Source organism: Lithobates pipiens, unplaced genomic scaffold (genome assembly GCF_037356315.1).
Source record: "Lithobates pipiens isolate NorthernLeopardFrog02 unplaced genomic scaffold, aLitPip1_a1.2 Scaffold_23, whole genome shotgun sequence".
Taxonomy (NCBI): domain Eukaryota; kingdom Metazoa; phylum Chordata; class Amphibia; order Anura; family Ranidae; genus Lithobates; species Lithobates pipiens.
Window position 1 is genome coordinate 164,089,899 of NW_027507785.1, and position 15,554 is coordinate 164,105,452.

Consider the following 15,554-nt stretch of genomic DNA (forward strand, 5'->3'; position numbering starts at 1 on the left):
AAATGCCATACTGGTGACCCCACAATAGGAATGAAACTTTTCCATGGAAGGGAGTTTAATACGACATGTGGCCACTCATTAAAATTAGAAGAAAAGAGGTTTAACCTTAAACTGCGTAGCGGGTTCTTTACTGTAAGAGTGACAAGGATGTGGCATTCCCTTCCACATGAGGTGGTTTCAGTGGGGAGCATCGATAGTTTCAAAAACCTATTACATAATCACCTAAACCACAACATACAGGGATATACAATGTAATACTGACAAAATCACGCACATAGGTTGGACTTGATAGACTTATGTCTTTTTTTTTTTCAACCTCACCTACTATGTAACTGTCATACTTGCCTGCTCTGTGCAGTGTTTTTACAAAGCCGCCCAATCCTCCTTTTCTGGGGCACCACACGATGCTCCTGGCTCATCCCGTTCTTCAAGTTCCCCTAATAGCAAGACACTTGCTATAGGGACACTCATGTGGGCTCTACCCTTTAGCATGCTGCCTGTGTCCATAGACAGTGCAGCTAGGTTCTGCCTCCCCACTCCTTCATTACAGGATTTGATTGACAGCAACAGGACTCCATGTCTCCTATTGCTTCCTCTCTGTCCTGTGATGATGAGGGAGCTACTTGGGTATAGTGATGGATCGAGATTGAGCCCCGGTAAGTATATGGGAGTTTGTGGGGATCCTAATAACAGAAGGGCTTTTACCTAATGCAGAGAATGCATTAAGGTAAAAAACCTTTAGAACCACTTTAATAAAAGATGGACACTGATATACACAGTATTTTATGGGCTTGATAAAGAGGGAGTACACATGAAGCTATTTTATTTCAGACTCTCTTTTTTTATTATAATACCATAGAGCTTTCTGAACAGATTAGGCAGGGAGTGAGAAGGAGTTGGATGAGTAACTAACTCTTTATTTTCATTTTTTTGTTGTGTTTTGTAAATTTGTAGCTTCAGCAGGCTTTCAAGTAAAGTGGGTAAGGATGGATATCTTGGTGATTGCTCACACCTTCACTGGTCAGTTCTTGTCTTAAACAATATACCTTGAGTGTTCTGATCTAGAGGCACTCCTTCATTCATAACCCTTGGATAAACCGGCTTCATCACTCTATAACTATCATTTTATGGTAGCTCTACCAGATTTATTCTCCGACAAAAATGGTTATTACATATCTCGGATATGGGTGATGAGGACTGGACCGATAAGTGGGATGCGCCTTTCTGGTCTATTTAAGAGATTGGTACAATTTTTAAGATATTACATAGGGCCTACTACACTCCTTACAGGTTCTATCAGCTCAATCCCACTGTCCCTCCATCCTGTTGGTGATGTGATAGAGATGTGGGGGATTTCTTCCATATCTTTTGGACTTGTTTGCTTATCCAGGTGTACTGGGAGGCTGTGGTGTCTTTCATCAGTCAAATAACTCGCTCACACCCTCGCAGCTGCTTACTAGAATCTGTTGAGGGTCTCTCACCTACAAATGCTGGCAGAACTCTACTAAGACTTCTGTTTTTCTACGCCAGGAAGGCTATTACTCTTCACTGGAAAAGCACAGAACTCTCTCAATTGTTGTGTGGAAACAGCTGATCAATTCACAACTACCGCTAAACACGGTCACGTATATAAACCGAGTATGTATTCCCAAATTTGAAAAGGTGTGGGCAAAATGCCTGAAACAGAGAGGTACTCCATAAAGATTAAAGTGATTGTGTGGTGCGTGTTTTTTTTAAATTTTATTTCTTTATAACAAACGTGTCATACTTACCTCTACTGTACAGTTAGTTTTGCACAGAATGGGCCCCGACGGCACTGGTGGCTCTTCCCAGAATCGTATAACCCCCTAGGAGAAGCCATCTCCTGAGGCGGTTACCTTGCGGGTGTGCTCCCATTTGCATCCGAACGCCAGATTTAGCCCCGCCCACCACGTCATTGGATTTGATTGACAGAAGCGCAGCCGTTGTCTTCCACTCATATTAATCTATCCAGTCAAGAGCCGAGACAACGGGCAGAGGGAAAGAGCTCAGGTGAGTAAGCCGGGGGGGGGGGGGGGGGGGGGGGCTGGGGGGGCGGTCGGTGACAATTTTTTCACCTTCATGTACAGGATGTATTAAGGGGACAAAAAACATGAAGGTTTACAGCCCCTTTAAGTGTCCTGCCATGCCAAGGATAGAGAGGTACTTTAGTTATTACTTGAATAATCGTGTACTTGACTGGGGGCCAATGATAGATATTACTGTTGTAGGCACATCAAGCCTTTTTAAGATGCACCTTTCTTGTGGTGGTTTTTATTTTATATTTTTGTTGGTCGATGATTTATTTTTTTATTTTTATTATTTGCAGTTTTTCTTTGTTGTCTTGATTAGTCTGCTCCTGCGCCTGTCAGTCTCCCGCTTTTTGTTATTTTACACTTTACAAACCTATAGAGATCAGTAAAAAAAAAAAAAAAAAAAAAAGATGACTTGGTAAATATTTGTTGTAGTTTAATAACTGAGGTTTCATTACCCCCAATTTTCCCAAGTGACATTTTTTCATTTTTTTTTTTCTGTATTTGTTAATAGTGATATCTAAAATTGTCTCAGATGTTTATTTTCATTTTTTTTACAATGTAGTGAAACCTGTTCTGTTCTTTCTAGGTTGTATATAATGTTGGTCTCTGCATCTGCCTCTTTGACATAACTAAGCTGGAAGACTCCTATATATTCCCTGGCGATGGAGCTTCTCACACCAAAGGTTAGTTCTTATTATTATTCTGTTCTTGCCCTTCAGAAACTAAGATGAAACCCTGTAGTATTTACTATTGCATGACTTTTATTCTACTGTTTTGTGTCAACTAAAGGTCACCATACAGATTAAGTTTGGACCTTCTAATTTGGTATTAATTTGCGGCATACACTGCTTGACATGACTTTGATATAGCCACACATGGGAATGACAAATTCATCCAAGCTGATTTTCCAGATCTTGTGGGAAGGATTAAAATCTTGTTTGCATGTGGTTCTGGTATCCAAGCAGAAACCAGTTGGAAACAAAAATACTGGGCAACACATACCACTTATCTCTCAACCCCCGATGGGCTAGCAATATAGCCCTTTTTTTTTCTTTACATTCCTTTTTATCTGCAGGGTTGGTTATTTTTTTGCACACCAAGGAACTGGGAGATGGAGAGTGGAGCTTAGAGAACAAAACAACAAATGTCCTATTTCAATTAATGTTCGACATTGTGAACTGAAGGAGCTCCGTAGGAATCGCAGATTCAGAGATACCCTAGATTAGTCTCTTAAAACCTTGGTTTTTAAAGCCATGTTAAAGCGAGCAACCATGAGGCAGAATGGTAAATAAGTTGTTTAGAAGATTAAACAATCTGGAAGAGCCCACAGAGTGCCCACTAGGAGTCTTACCAGGTCAGTTTATCATATATGCTTGAACCAGTCTGGAACAATGAGGATCACTGGAATATTCTCCATCTTGATCCTGGAAATTGGATGAGGAAGCTTCAGGTGGGGGGGACATAGATCAGGGTGTACTTATTTCACAGAGCCACCAAAGCATTGACTACTTCAGATAGAGGATCCATATACCTAGAAACAAAACAAGCTAGGAGAGTCACATTTGGCACCCCCCCCCCTCACTTGCAAAAGAGAGTTCCTGGAATACCTTCAGGTGTAGGGACCACTCTGTCAAGTCCAGGCCGAGCGGGTCTGCCTGTCAATTGTCTATGCCTGGGATGGACCAGGCAGAAATGTCAAGTCCTGTCCAAGATATGATCCGAACTCCCTCTCTTGCCACAGCAAAACTAAATACAGAGAATATGAATTTCTAGTCGGATGACCCAGCTCTGCAGTCGGTTAAAATGCCCAAAATGCCTGGATAGGGATCAAAAGACAAGACTCTTCTGACAACCATCTTGCCTGCACTGACGGGATTTCCAGGACTTCTCCACAGCCCAACAGCCTGGCATCTGCCATGAGAATCTTCCAGAAGATGGGAAGGAATAATGACTCTGGTTCCAGAGACAGATTCCCGAGTCATCAAGCCACAGACAGCCTGGTTATCTGTGCAAAAGTCTGTCCGGGGACTTAATCGATTTGGCCTATGATGACAGAATGATGCATTGTAGAAATCTGCAGTGAAACTGGGTAAAATTGATTGCCTGGAAGGATACAGCAGACCCAAGACTCTTTGCAAAAGCAGAGATTCAGATGACTCCTTGTCTGGAGAACTTTAATCTGAGTCTGTGCAATCTCAGGCCAGTGGAAGAAACACTGGCCTGAGCTATGTCCAGGAAACTCCGAAGACTCCAAACGATGAGTCGGTTACAGTGTCTGATTTCTGAAGGTTTAGTGTCCATCCAAGTTGTAACATGTGGACAGTCAGTTACATTGTCTGATAGCCCATGCCCCACTATCCTCCTCCCACTATAGGAGGTTGTCCAAGACTTTCACAATGGGAATGCCACAAAGAGCGCAGTGAAACCAGCACTTTGGAGGACACTCAAGGTAAAGTTTAGAGGCCAAGGGACGGGGCCACAAACTGATCGTATAGTGGCCAAACAGCAAAATGTAGGAAATGCTGATGCAGGGGTTAAAAGTTAAAGGTGATGTGTAAGTATGTGTCCCTAATGTCCACAGAAGGAGGAGATGACAAATTGGTGGATTGCTCAAATGAAGAGATTCAAAGCTTTGAGATCAGAACTGGGATGAATGCCCCCTTTGGGTTTTGGAACTGTTAACAGGTTGGAGTAAAATATTAGTAACCATTTCATCACAGAAATGGGCACCTTGGTTCTAAAGATTCTAGTGGGCCGAATGGAGATCTGATAATCTGCCCTTTTACCCTGGAAGTTTGGGGGGGAGGGAGCTAAACCCCGGTGTTATTCCCGGGATACTACCTTCTGCATCCCAGCATCAGAGGTGCAAGCTGTCCAAGCTCCAACACTAACCCCCCCCCCCCCCTCCACAGTGTGTGTCTGGGGCATTTTGAGCCTCAGATCTTGCAGGTGGACTGGGAGACGAGCTTGCTGTTGGGGGGACGGGGGGGACTGGGGTCTCGATAAGGAGGGTAAGGGTGGTGGAGAAACAGAAGGTACTCTTAACCGATAAGAAAGGAAAAGACTTTTCAGCCTGTTCGTTAGGCTTCTTCTGAACAGGAAGATGGGTGCATTTGACACCAGTAGTGTCCACGCCAGATGGTATTCTGAGTAAATATCATAAATATATTAGAGATGAAGGCCATGTGGACCAGATGCTCCTTAAGCTGGCCTTTTACATGGATCAAAATGTCAGCCTGTTCAGCAGTCGATCGTCTTCTGTACAACCACCCTGTCAGGTTTTTGTCCAAATGATCGGTGCTGCTACTGTAGCTATAACCAGCAACACTGATCATTGAGTTCTGACGACGGGGAAGGCTTCCCATCATCAGAACACAATAGCATAGCTAAAGTGATTCCCCCATCCACCTTTTGAATGTGTGGATGGGGGAATTGGCATATCTTTGTTCATTCCACTTGTTGAACTAAAAAAATGTATGGCCTGCCTTAGAGGTTCATTCTGCAGTCCAGCTTTAGCCAAAGTGTCCTATGCTTGGTATTTACATCAGATCCATGCAGGAGATCAGATAAAACACTTTATTGGAAACCTCCAGCAATCTGTAAAATTAAAGCTACGCACATTTTGCTTTACGTGTTTTTTGAATGATGGATCAACTGCAGCAGTGGTAAGGTTCCTTTAAAGGACTTTCACTATTGTCTGGCTGAGTAAAATCGCAGACAAAATGGGGTAAAAAACAGAACCTGCCAGCAAGAATAGTGTAAAGCCAGTCATAGATGAAGCAATTTTCTTTCCTGCAGCCACAGGTTGATGGGAGAATCCCTCCCGGACTACAAAGGCAAATCCACTTTGCACTACAAGCGCACTTGGAAGTGCAGTCGCTGTAGATATGGGGGAAGCTCTGCTGATTTCTATCATACAATCGTGTGCAAGCAAAAATGCTGTGTTTAATTTTTTTTATTTTCCTTGCATGTCCCCCTCAGACTTACAGTGACTGCACTTGTAGTGCAATGTGGATTTGCCTTTAGTAAATAAACCCCATTGTGTTCTTCCAGTAGGGCAAGTCGTCCCCGACTTGCATGAAGAATCCAACAGGGTGGTTGTATCCAAGTTGATGGATCAAAAAAGTGGGCAGGGGCTACTCTCCCCACACCCACTGTCACAATTCAAAAACACTTCAGCTGACAGTTTCCTTTGAATGAACTACAAGTACTGTCTAGCATTGCGGGAGTCAGCTTGTAGTTCTCCATGAACAGCGAGGGGGCTGGTGAGTGCTCTTGTAGCACATTGTTTCTTCTTGCAGTGCAGAAATTGTCTGCCCATACGGGTAGACCGTTGACAGTCTGCGGAAACAGATAAGGATTGCCCCAGAGAATTTTATGGGCAGAAAGAATAGCAGGATTCCCAAAAAATGTATGAAAAAATATTTATTAACATGTAATATGAATACACATCTAAAAGAACATGAAATGGAACACCAAATATATAACAGCTACCAACAATGTTGAGACAGATATACCATAAGTGATAACCCAACATGTTTCGGAAAAAATAAAGCCACAAGGCTAAATTGATGCTGTATCCATATCCTTCCTCAGGGGTTAGAAGGTAGCGTATTGATAATGTTCTATTGAAAAAAATGATATATAACACACACAACAATTACAAAGAATATATACATAAAATGTTACAACACAGTATGTTTAATAGCGATAATCAAATTCTCACATACCAAAAATGCTTACAGAGCATATATATTTCTTTTGAATGTTAAATAGCACAGGTGGAAACAGATGGTCCCTCGACCTTTGAGTATCGCTGAATCGTATAGTATGGAGCGCAACAAAAAAGGAATAGCCTATGTACCAGAGTATCTGGAAAACCAGAGCCAATTATGTACTGCGCAAGGCTTGAGCAGAGGGTTCTCCCAACCAGTAAGCGGCAAATCGGTGCATACAAGGAAAGCCAAGAGAAGGGGGCTGGAAACGGATGTCTGCCAAAAGAGTAATAAAATGCACACTAAGCCTCAGCAAATCTCTCATATAATATAGATAAATGAATACAGCCAAATTCAACAAGGGCAGATGAATATAATTAATGAAAAAAGAGGGCAAGCACAGACCAGCGCATGGTCAACCACAATAAGCGTCGCCAAACGCTAGAGTGGCATCCATCTACAATGCTGTATATAGACATGTGCATAAAGAAAGGCTGGTGGCATGTTAAGTAACCTACCTTAGACTTGAGAGCGCTCAGTGCAGCTTACTAGAGTAGAACCTGTGTCCTGACTGTGCAGCAAATGAGCCTCTCAACCTTACCTGGTTAAATAGTGTCCCAAAGTAAAAGTAATAAGGAAAGAAGCCTATCGGTGACTTAAACTTAATTGGGGCACCTGTGCTGTATGACTGGGATTGGTGTACAGGACGGACTTATCTACAGCGGTTCGTCCGAACACCTGTAGTCTAAGCAGCCGAAAAATCACCGCCCTCAAAATAGGCCAACACCCTGTTCACATGGTACCCGGCGTCACTGAATCACGTCCGGTGACGTCAGGCGTTAACAGAGCTGCCGACACGGACACTAAGGGCATCAACTACTGGCAAGGAAAACCGCACGCCAGTGCGCAAGTGCTGGGAGGCAGAGTCTGCAGCATCCTGGCATTGCATCAGCTGCAGCATTAAAAACAAAAAACAAGTAAATACACATTCTTTTTACCTGCAAAAAGATGTGCATTTTTATTTTCTTCCTTCTACTTCTTCCTTTTTTTTTTTTTTTTCTTTACAAGGTTAACCCTTTCGCTTCCAGGCCTTTAAACTTTTTTTTCTTTTTGCTTTTTTCATTTATAGCTTTCAGTTTGTAAAAGACATGACCAGTAGAATAAAAAGGCGCTACTGATTTTTAAGGCCCTGCGATATTTGCACACATGTTTGTCAAAGCAATATTTTTGCTAAAAATGCACGAAAATCATTATTAGCAGATAAAAACTCCTACTAAATATGAAGGTTAAACCTGTGTTGAGTTAATAAACAACTAATATTTGTAATTTCTATTGATACACTCATGGTCACTGAAGTGAAGAGCTTATAACAGAAGGAGAAATGTCAGGTCCGTACGACCTGGCCAGCTGGAAGCAGTGCTGTAGGTCTGTAGGCTGTATGGACCTGTCAGCAAAAAGGTTAAGGTGGATCCACATGGGGGATAGGCCATAATTGTACAAAATCCTCCCCAAATGGTTAGAAGTCTCATTTAGGGGAGCAAACAGCTTTTCAGGGTGTTTCCAGTCTCCGTAGAGAGGTATAACAGTGGGTGCCACAGGAAGGGGTTTGTTGCCTTAGGTGCTATAAAAGACCCAAGACTGGAAACTGCACTGGTAGAGGCAACACACTAATATTCAAGATTCAGAATGATAATTTTAGTTTTAGTTTTTCTGCCGATGTGATTGGCTTACTCATAGTTTCATAGTTGGTACGGTTGAATAAAGACACCAGTCCATCCAGTTCAACCTGAGTGAGTGTCTACAATTGTCCCTATCCCTGTACATTGCACACTCTCATCGGTCCCTACCCTCAAGGAGCCACAATCCAAGGTCCCCATTCATATAGTAGGGCCAATTTTTTTGGACAGAAGCCAATTAACCTACCTGCATGTCTTTTGGATTGTGGGAGGAAACCGGAGTGCCCGGAGGAAACCCACACAGGGAGAACATGCAAACTCCAGGCAGGTAGTGTCCTGGTTGGGATTTGAACCAGCGACCCCCCCCCCCCCCCTTACTGCTAGGTGAGAGTGCTAACCACTACACCACTGTGCCTCCTTTCTTCCTTCCTCCCTTCTTCTTCCTTCCTCCCTTCTTCTTCCTTCCTCCCTTCTTCTTCCTTCCTCCCTTCTTCCTTCCTCCCTTCTTCCTTCCTCCCTTCTTCTCTTCTTTCTTCCTTCCTCCCTCCCTTCTTCTTCTTCTTCCTTCCTCCCTCCCTTCTTCTTCCTTCCTTCCTTCCTTCCTTCCTTCCTTCCGCCCTTCTTCCTTCCTTCCTTCCTCCCTCCCTTCTTCTTCCTTCCTCCCTCCCTTCTTCTTCCTTCCTCCCTCCCTTCTTCTTCCTTCCTCCTTCCTCTCTTTTTTGCCAGAAGCCTGCACTGGTTTACAAGGCAACTTCTGGTATTTCATTCTTGGTATTTTTGCTTTCTAAGGTAATTTTTCCCACATTGCTACACCTTTTTCAGTGCTGAAATTGATTTTGGATGTCAATCAAGGCAGACATCAACAGAAAAGCAGTTTAGAAAAGTAACAAAAGCATTTATAACTGCAGAGGGGAGTTTTGTTAATGTTCCCGAAAATTGGAGAAGCCAAAACCTTTTACTTCTGTATAGAGCAGGAAAGTGCTAGGACATGTTGTGGCTTTGTCCTATTTGGGAAGTGATTGTGAATCTCTTCAATAGAGACACTATGACATTTCTGCAATAATTTTTATTAGTTTTTAGACATTTCCATCACAATACATTTCATACAGCCATAAACCTGGCTAACGACCATGAATATCCAAGTACCCTCCAATATAGGATACCCCAGCCAGTCTTCCCCCTCTTTTAAGACCATAATCTATTCTGAATTAATGAAAGCTGAGCTAAACCTGGGGTAACAAGCCACCGTATGTTTTCAAATTTATTTGAGCAGTTTCTGTGTTGGTAAATTTAGCTTTTCTGTAGACAAAGTATGATTTATTTGTGTTTTCAATTTATTCAAGGTGGGGGAGGAGGGGGATAACCATTTTTTAATTAGCAGCCTTGAAATAACGCTCAAACATATTTTATTTCTTGTAAAGTAGCCTTATCCACCATGTTCAATAAACATATCCCTGGATCTTCTGCTAACGTAACCTGAAAAACAGGTCTTATAGTAGTCAGAACTCCTTTCCAATAGCTATGAAGTTTTGGACATCTCCACATCACGTGGATCAGAGTGGCTAATTTTTTTTTTTTTTTAAAGGTGTTTTTATAAAAGTTTTACATAAACACAACTCGAAAAGAACAAAAAAAACAGGCACTCAATATACATACAAGGCATAAAGATAAAGTTCAATACTCATAGATATGACAAATTTGAGTAAATGCAACCACAAAGGTTTAAAGGGCCTCCAGGCTCCTGCACAAAGGAATAAGGATTAATAGGAGATGAGAGAGTTTAATGCTACATTAAAAAAAAAAAAAAATCACAGTGCCAAGAACCCCCAGATTAATCAATACATACACACATACATACCCGCACCACATACATACCCCAAACAACTGCACCATGTCTCCTAAAGTAACCATCATGACCGTTAAAATAAAACAAAACAAAACCTCCCATTCCATAGCATGTACTATCTGGGAGCAGATTCTGATTAAGTTGTGAAGACAGGACAACACCACAAAATGCATCAGAATTATCCAGCCAGGGTTGCCATATTTTGGTAAACTTCTTGGGGCATGCCTTACTTTATTACTTTACTTAAATGTAAGTAGATCACCATGAACAATACGGTAAAGAGTGTGGACTGTGGAAGGGGCAGCGTCCATCCAATGTAATAAAATTACTTTACGAGCATAAAATAATATACGTAACAACAGAATCCTCGCATTAGTCTGGGGTACAAAATCATTCAGCACACAAGTCCAACTTCCAGGGTCTGAGGTTTTGGAAGATTAATCTTCTGCTCAAAGAAACCAAATAAATCTCTCCAAAAGGATGTCAGTCCTGGACAGTTCCAAAACATGTGAAGAAGATTTGCAGCAGTAAGTCCACATCTAGAACAAGCAATATCCAAACCTAATCCCATAAGCCACTGTAAGGCCTGTACACACGGTCGGAGATTCCAACAACCAAATCCGTCGGATTTTGTCCGAAACTGTTGCATACACACGGTCGGACAAAGTTGTCAGAAAATCCGACGTGATGACGTTATTTTGTTACGACGGGACTACGTTCACGATAGTAGCCAATAGCTTTGGTGTAGGAATTTGATCTGAGCATGCGTGGCACTTTGTCCGATCGGAATTCTCTACACATGATCGGAGTATGTCCGATCGGAGCATTTTGACGGAAAAATTTTACAGACATGTTGGAAAATGGAAACAGTCCGATGTAGACCACACACAGTCGGAATATCCGACAACGGTCCAATCGGACACATTCCGTCGGAATCTCCGACCGTGTGTACAAGGGCTTACATTTAGGACAAAAGGGATTCTCTCTACGATGCCAGGTGTTAACAGTTTTTCTGGAGGTATGTCTGATGCAGAAAAAAATAACTGGGTGGGAAATTAGCTAACCTGTGAAATGCAGACAACACCATCTCCCACTGGTTATCTGTTAGTCAGAAAAAACACCAATGCTTGAAACGTAGCATGAAGAGTGGAATAAAATTGGGAAAGACCTTTCTTAGAGTGGTAATACTAACGTATAGACAAAACAGTGGATCTGCTCTATTGCAATGTAATGTGGATGAGTTTGAGACTGGATGGCATGTCTTAAAGCGGTTGTATAGTCTTTTTTTTTTATAACTTTAACCTACAGGTAAGCCTATAAATAAGGCTTACCTGTAGGTAAAAAAAAAATCTCCTAAAACCTATACGGTTTAGGAGATATTACCCTCGCAATGTGCCACTGCCTGCAGCAGTGCATGCGCACAGGGGATTCTCAGCTGAAAGTCCAGCAGACGCTGGACCCTGCCGGAAAGAAATCTCCCTTGTGCATGCGCGGGATTGATGATATTGCAGCTCTGGCCACTCAGTGCCAGAGCCGCGATACCCGGAAGACACGCCGAGGGAACATGTCAGCTCCCTCGGCTTGGGTCGGGCCAGATGTCGGGGGCCTCGTTCTAAGGTAAGTATTTAATAATGAGCTAGTATGCGGTGCATACTAGCTCATTATGACTTTTCCCTTGCAGGTCAAAAAAAAAAAAGTCAGCGGCTTTAACTGGAGGTACTGGAAAAAAATACCTTGATGTGTCAAATTCCACACAGATAATTTGAGAGGCCTTTTCATACAATTGTATACTTCTACATATTTTTGGTAAAAAAAAATTGCAATGAGTGTATATTCATTGGTTTGCGCAAAAGTTATAGCGTCTTCAAAATAGGGGATAGATTTATGTCTTTTTTATTAATATTTTTACTAGTAATGGCAGCGATCTGCAAAAACGTTTCTAGTTTTTATCGGGATTGCTACGTTATGGCAGACACGTCGGACAATTTTGACACATTTTTGGGACCATTGCCATTTTTACAGTGATCAATGCTATAAAATTGCATTTTTTTACTGTAAAAATGTCACTGGCAGTGAAGGGGTTAACCACTAGGGGGCAGTGAAGGGATTAAGTGTGTCCTAGTTTGTGTTCTAACTGAAGGGGGGAGGGGACTGTGCAGGGGAGATGACAGATCATATCGATAGACGATCTGTCTGTTCTGCCCTCAGAGAACTGGAAACTGTGTGTTTACACACACAGATCCCTGTTCTCCGTGTGCCCCAAGCGATCGCGGGAGCCCGGTGGTGATCGAAACCTCCGGGCACTCACATTGGCGCAGGGGGGCATGCCTGTGCCCCCTAGTGGGCATCTGTTACCAACGTAACATGATGGCGATTCATGCAGCTGAGCCATGTTGCCGCAGTACAACTGCGGTGGCTGGTCAGAATGCGGTTAAATATGTGCTAGCACAACAAGAATATTCCCTCATATTGGGGTGTCTGAGTCTCCATATGTCAAACAGACCAAGCTCCTAAAGCTGCTTTGCAAACCGATTAATAGGTCCATTAACTTTCCCGAATGTGGATATCTATCTTTGATCCCACACATTATTAAAGTCACCTACTATTAATACCGGTATAGCTGGAATACTTGACAAAAATTGAGCAAATAATTTTTTTTTTTTTAGCAAATCTATTTTCACAAGTACAAACCCTAAAATTAAACCACCCCTCTGGATCAGTATTGTAATGTTTGCAGGAAAACGTCCCAGCAGAAGAAACCAAATCCTCACTCACCTGGGAACCTGAAATGGGTACGTCATTTATGATTGTACCATATGCATTTGTATTCATCTCTAGGCCAATCATTTGATAGTTCAGAAGAATCAAAATATGAAGTCGTGTTTCCATCAACCACCCTTAGTTTGGCTGGATACATTATGGAGTAAGAAACTTGTAAAGATTGCAGTCTAACATCAGCAAATTTGTCCCTTTGTTTTTGCACCTCCACAGAAAAATCTAAAACACAATTTTAGTTGACTGAATACAGAGCAAACCTCTGGCAATGTTTCTGTTGCTGCCCATGCCTTGTTCCTGTGACGCCCACACCCCCATATTTCTTGTACAGGTGTCAGGGGCATGAAATGAGACAAAGGGGGTTATTTACGAAAGGCAAATCCACTTTGCACTACAAGTGCACTTGGAAGTGCAGTCTCTCTAAATCTAAGGGGTAGATCTGAAATGAGGGGAAGCTCTGCTGATTTTATCATCCAATCATGTGCAAGCTAAAATTCAGTTTTTTATTTTCCTTGCATGTCCCCCTCGGATCTACAGGTACTTTACTTCCAAGTGCACTTTCAGTGGAATTTCAAGTGCACTTGCAGTGCAAAGTGGATTTGCCTTTAGTAAATAACCCCCAAAATGTTCCTAATCAACAAATACAGAAAAAAAAAAAACTTGACAGTTCTGACTTTTAACAAAAAAGTTTTGGATGTAGTTGGATTATGGAAATTGCTTAATTAGTACTGGCTTTGGATGATGGATGAGAAAAAAGTTTTTATTTTGTTTTTTTGTTTTGTTTTTTGTTGTTTCAGTTCATTTCCGATATGTTGTATTCCATCCTTTTCTTGATGAAATCCTGATGGGAAAGATCAAGGGCTGCAGCCCAGAAGGTGTACATGGTGAGCATGATAGTGCCTTACTAACCAAAATATATTTAGATTTTGACCAAATAACAGTTGATTGACTTGCTGATGCTTTGACTAGTGTCCTTACAATACTTCATCATTTTTGTGTACCAAAAATTCCTGGACCTGTACCGTGAAAACTTTACCTAAAAACAACAAGCGGAGGGCAAAGGAAGGTCAGTATTGCTTTTGGTCTTCTTGCAACTGTTTGGAGGGGGGGTGCTGACTTATGCCTTGTTTTGCACTGTGTCTTTATGTGGAAGGGGACATATTTAAGATGCAGCAGGTCAGGGGTGGAAAGCACAGATCCACAGAATGAATGCAGCACTAGAGGGTGATGCATGCCATGCGGGTCATCGGGTACATTGCACGAGTACTGTGCAAAAGTTTTAGACTGCTCTGAAAAAATGCTGCAAATTAAGAATGTTTTCAAAAATAGAAGTTTATTTTTTTTTATCAATTAACAAAATGGAAAGTAAATAAACAGAAGAGAAATCGAAATAACATCAAAATTTGATGAGGCCACCCTTTGCCCTCAAAAAGGCATACATTTTTCTAGGCATACCATCACTTCCAGGACTCCTTGTTCTTCTTTACATTGTAGATTGTTCTTAATGACACTGGCTGTATGTTTTGAGTTGTCCTGCAGAGTAAATTTGGAGCCAATTACAGGTCTCTCTATGGTATGATGGATAACTGTATTCTGCCTGTATTTCTCAGCATGGAGGACACCATCAGTCCTGACCAAATCTCCAACTCCATTTGCAGAAATGGAGCCCAAACTTGCAAGTAACATGCACCATGCTTCGCTGTTGTACTCATTTTACCACTCTCCAGCCCTTAGCAAACTGTCTTTTGCTATAACCATATAATTTAAATTTTGACTCCTCGATCCAGAGGACCTGCTGCTATTTTTTTGCACCTTAGTTTCTATGCTTTTGTGAAAAGGACATGAAAACAAGTCTAAGCAACTCGCCTGTGCACAGTTTTCATCGAGCATTAAGAACGACTGCAGAACAGACAGGCACCGTACCCAGATAATTCAATCACTGTACTCAAAAAGCTGCTACATGTCGTCTTGGATGATTTGCTCTGCAAAGATGGTGGCACCTTTCAGAAATCATACACACACTATGCAATCTGACACTACTTTTCAAATCTTGTTACTTTGTTACCCAGTCTGTGTTCACTATCATTTCATCATTCACAGACAAGCAGCACAGGGATCTGCTCATATCTCCTTTCTTTTCCAATTGGCAAGGTTGTCGGCACATGAACTTGGTGGCTCCTTATGCTGCCTTTTCCTCACATCAGTCTTGTTGTACAAGGACTGCAAGTGGCTGATACAAAGTCAAATTGTTATGGCGTCCCCTGACAGGTGACACGGGTTTAACCCAAAACCGTGTGTCTGACAGCTGGTCTTTAAAGAGGAAGTAAACCCTGATGAGTTGACTTCCTCTTTCATTCCCTGCAAAGGCAAAGCATAATGGACTACTATGCATCGCATAGTAGTCCATTATGTGTCACTTACCTGACACAGGAGTCAGCGAAGTCACCGCTGTCCCCTGTAGTTCGGCGCATCCATCTTCTCGGTGGGG

General features: G+C 42.1%; 1 protein-coding gene across 2 annotated transcripts in view; it reads left to right on the forward strand.

Annotated features, from left to right (window-relative positions):
• POLR3H (RNA polymerase III subunit H) overlaps positions 1-15,554 on the forward strand; it is a 73,974-nt gene that overhangs the window by 35,670 nt on the left and 22,750 nt on the right. For both annotated transcript variants that reach the window (XM_077452534.1, XM_077452535.1), the window contains 2 exons: positions 2,641-2,737; positions 13,864-13,950. In XM_077452534.1, coding sequence (XP_077308660.1) covers positions 2,641-2,737; positions 13,864-13,950 — 184 coding nt within the window. The remainder of the gene's footprint in view (positions 1-2,640; positions 2,738-13,863; positions 13,951-15,554) is intronic.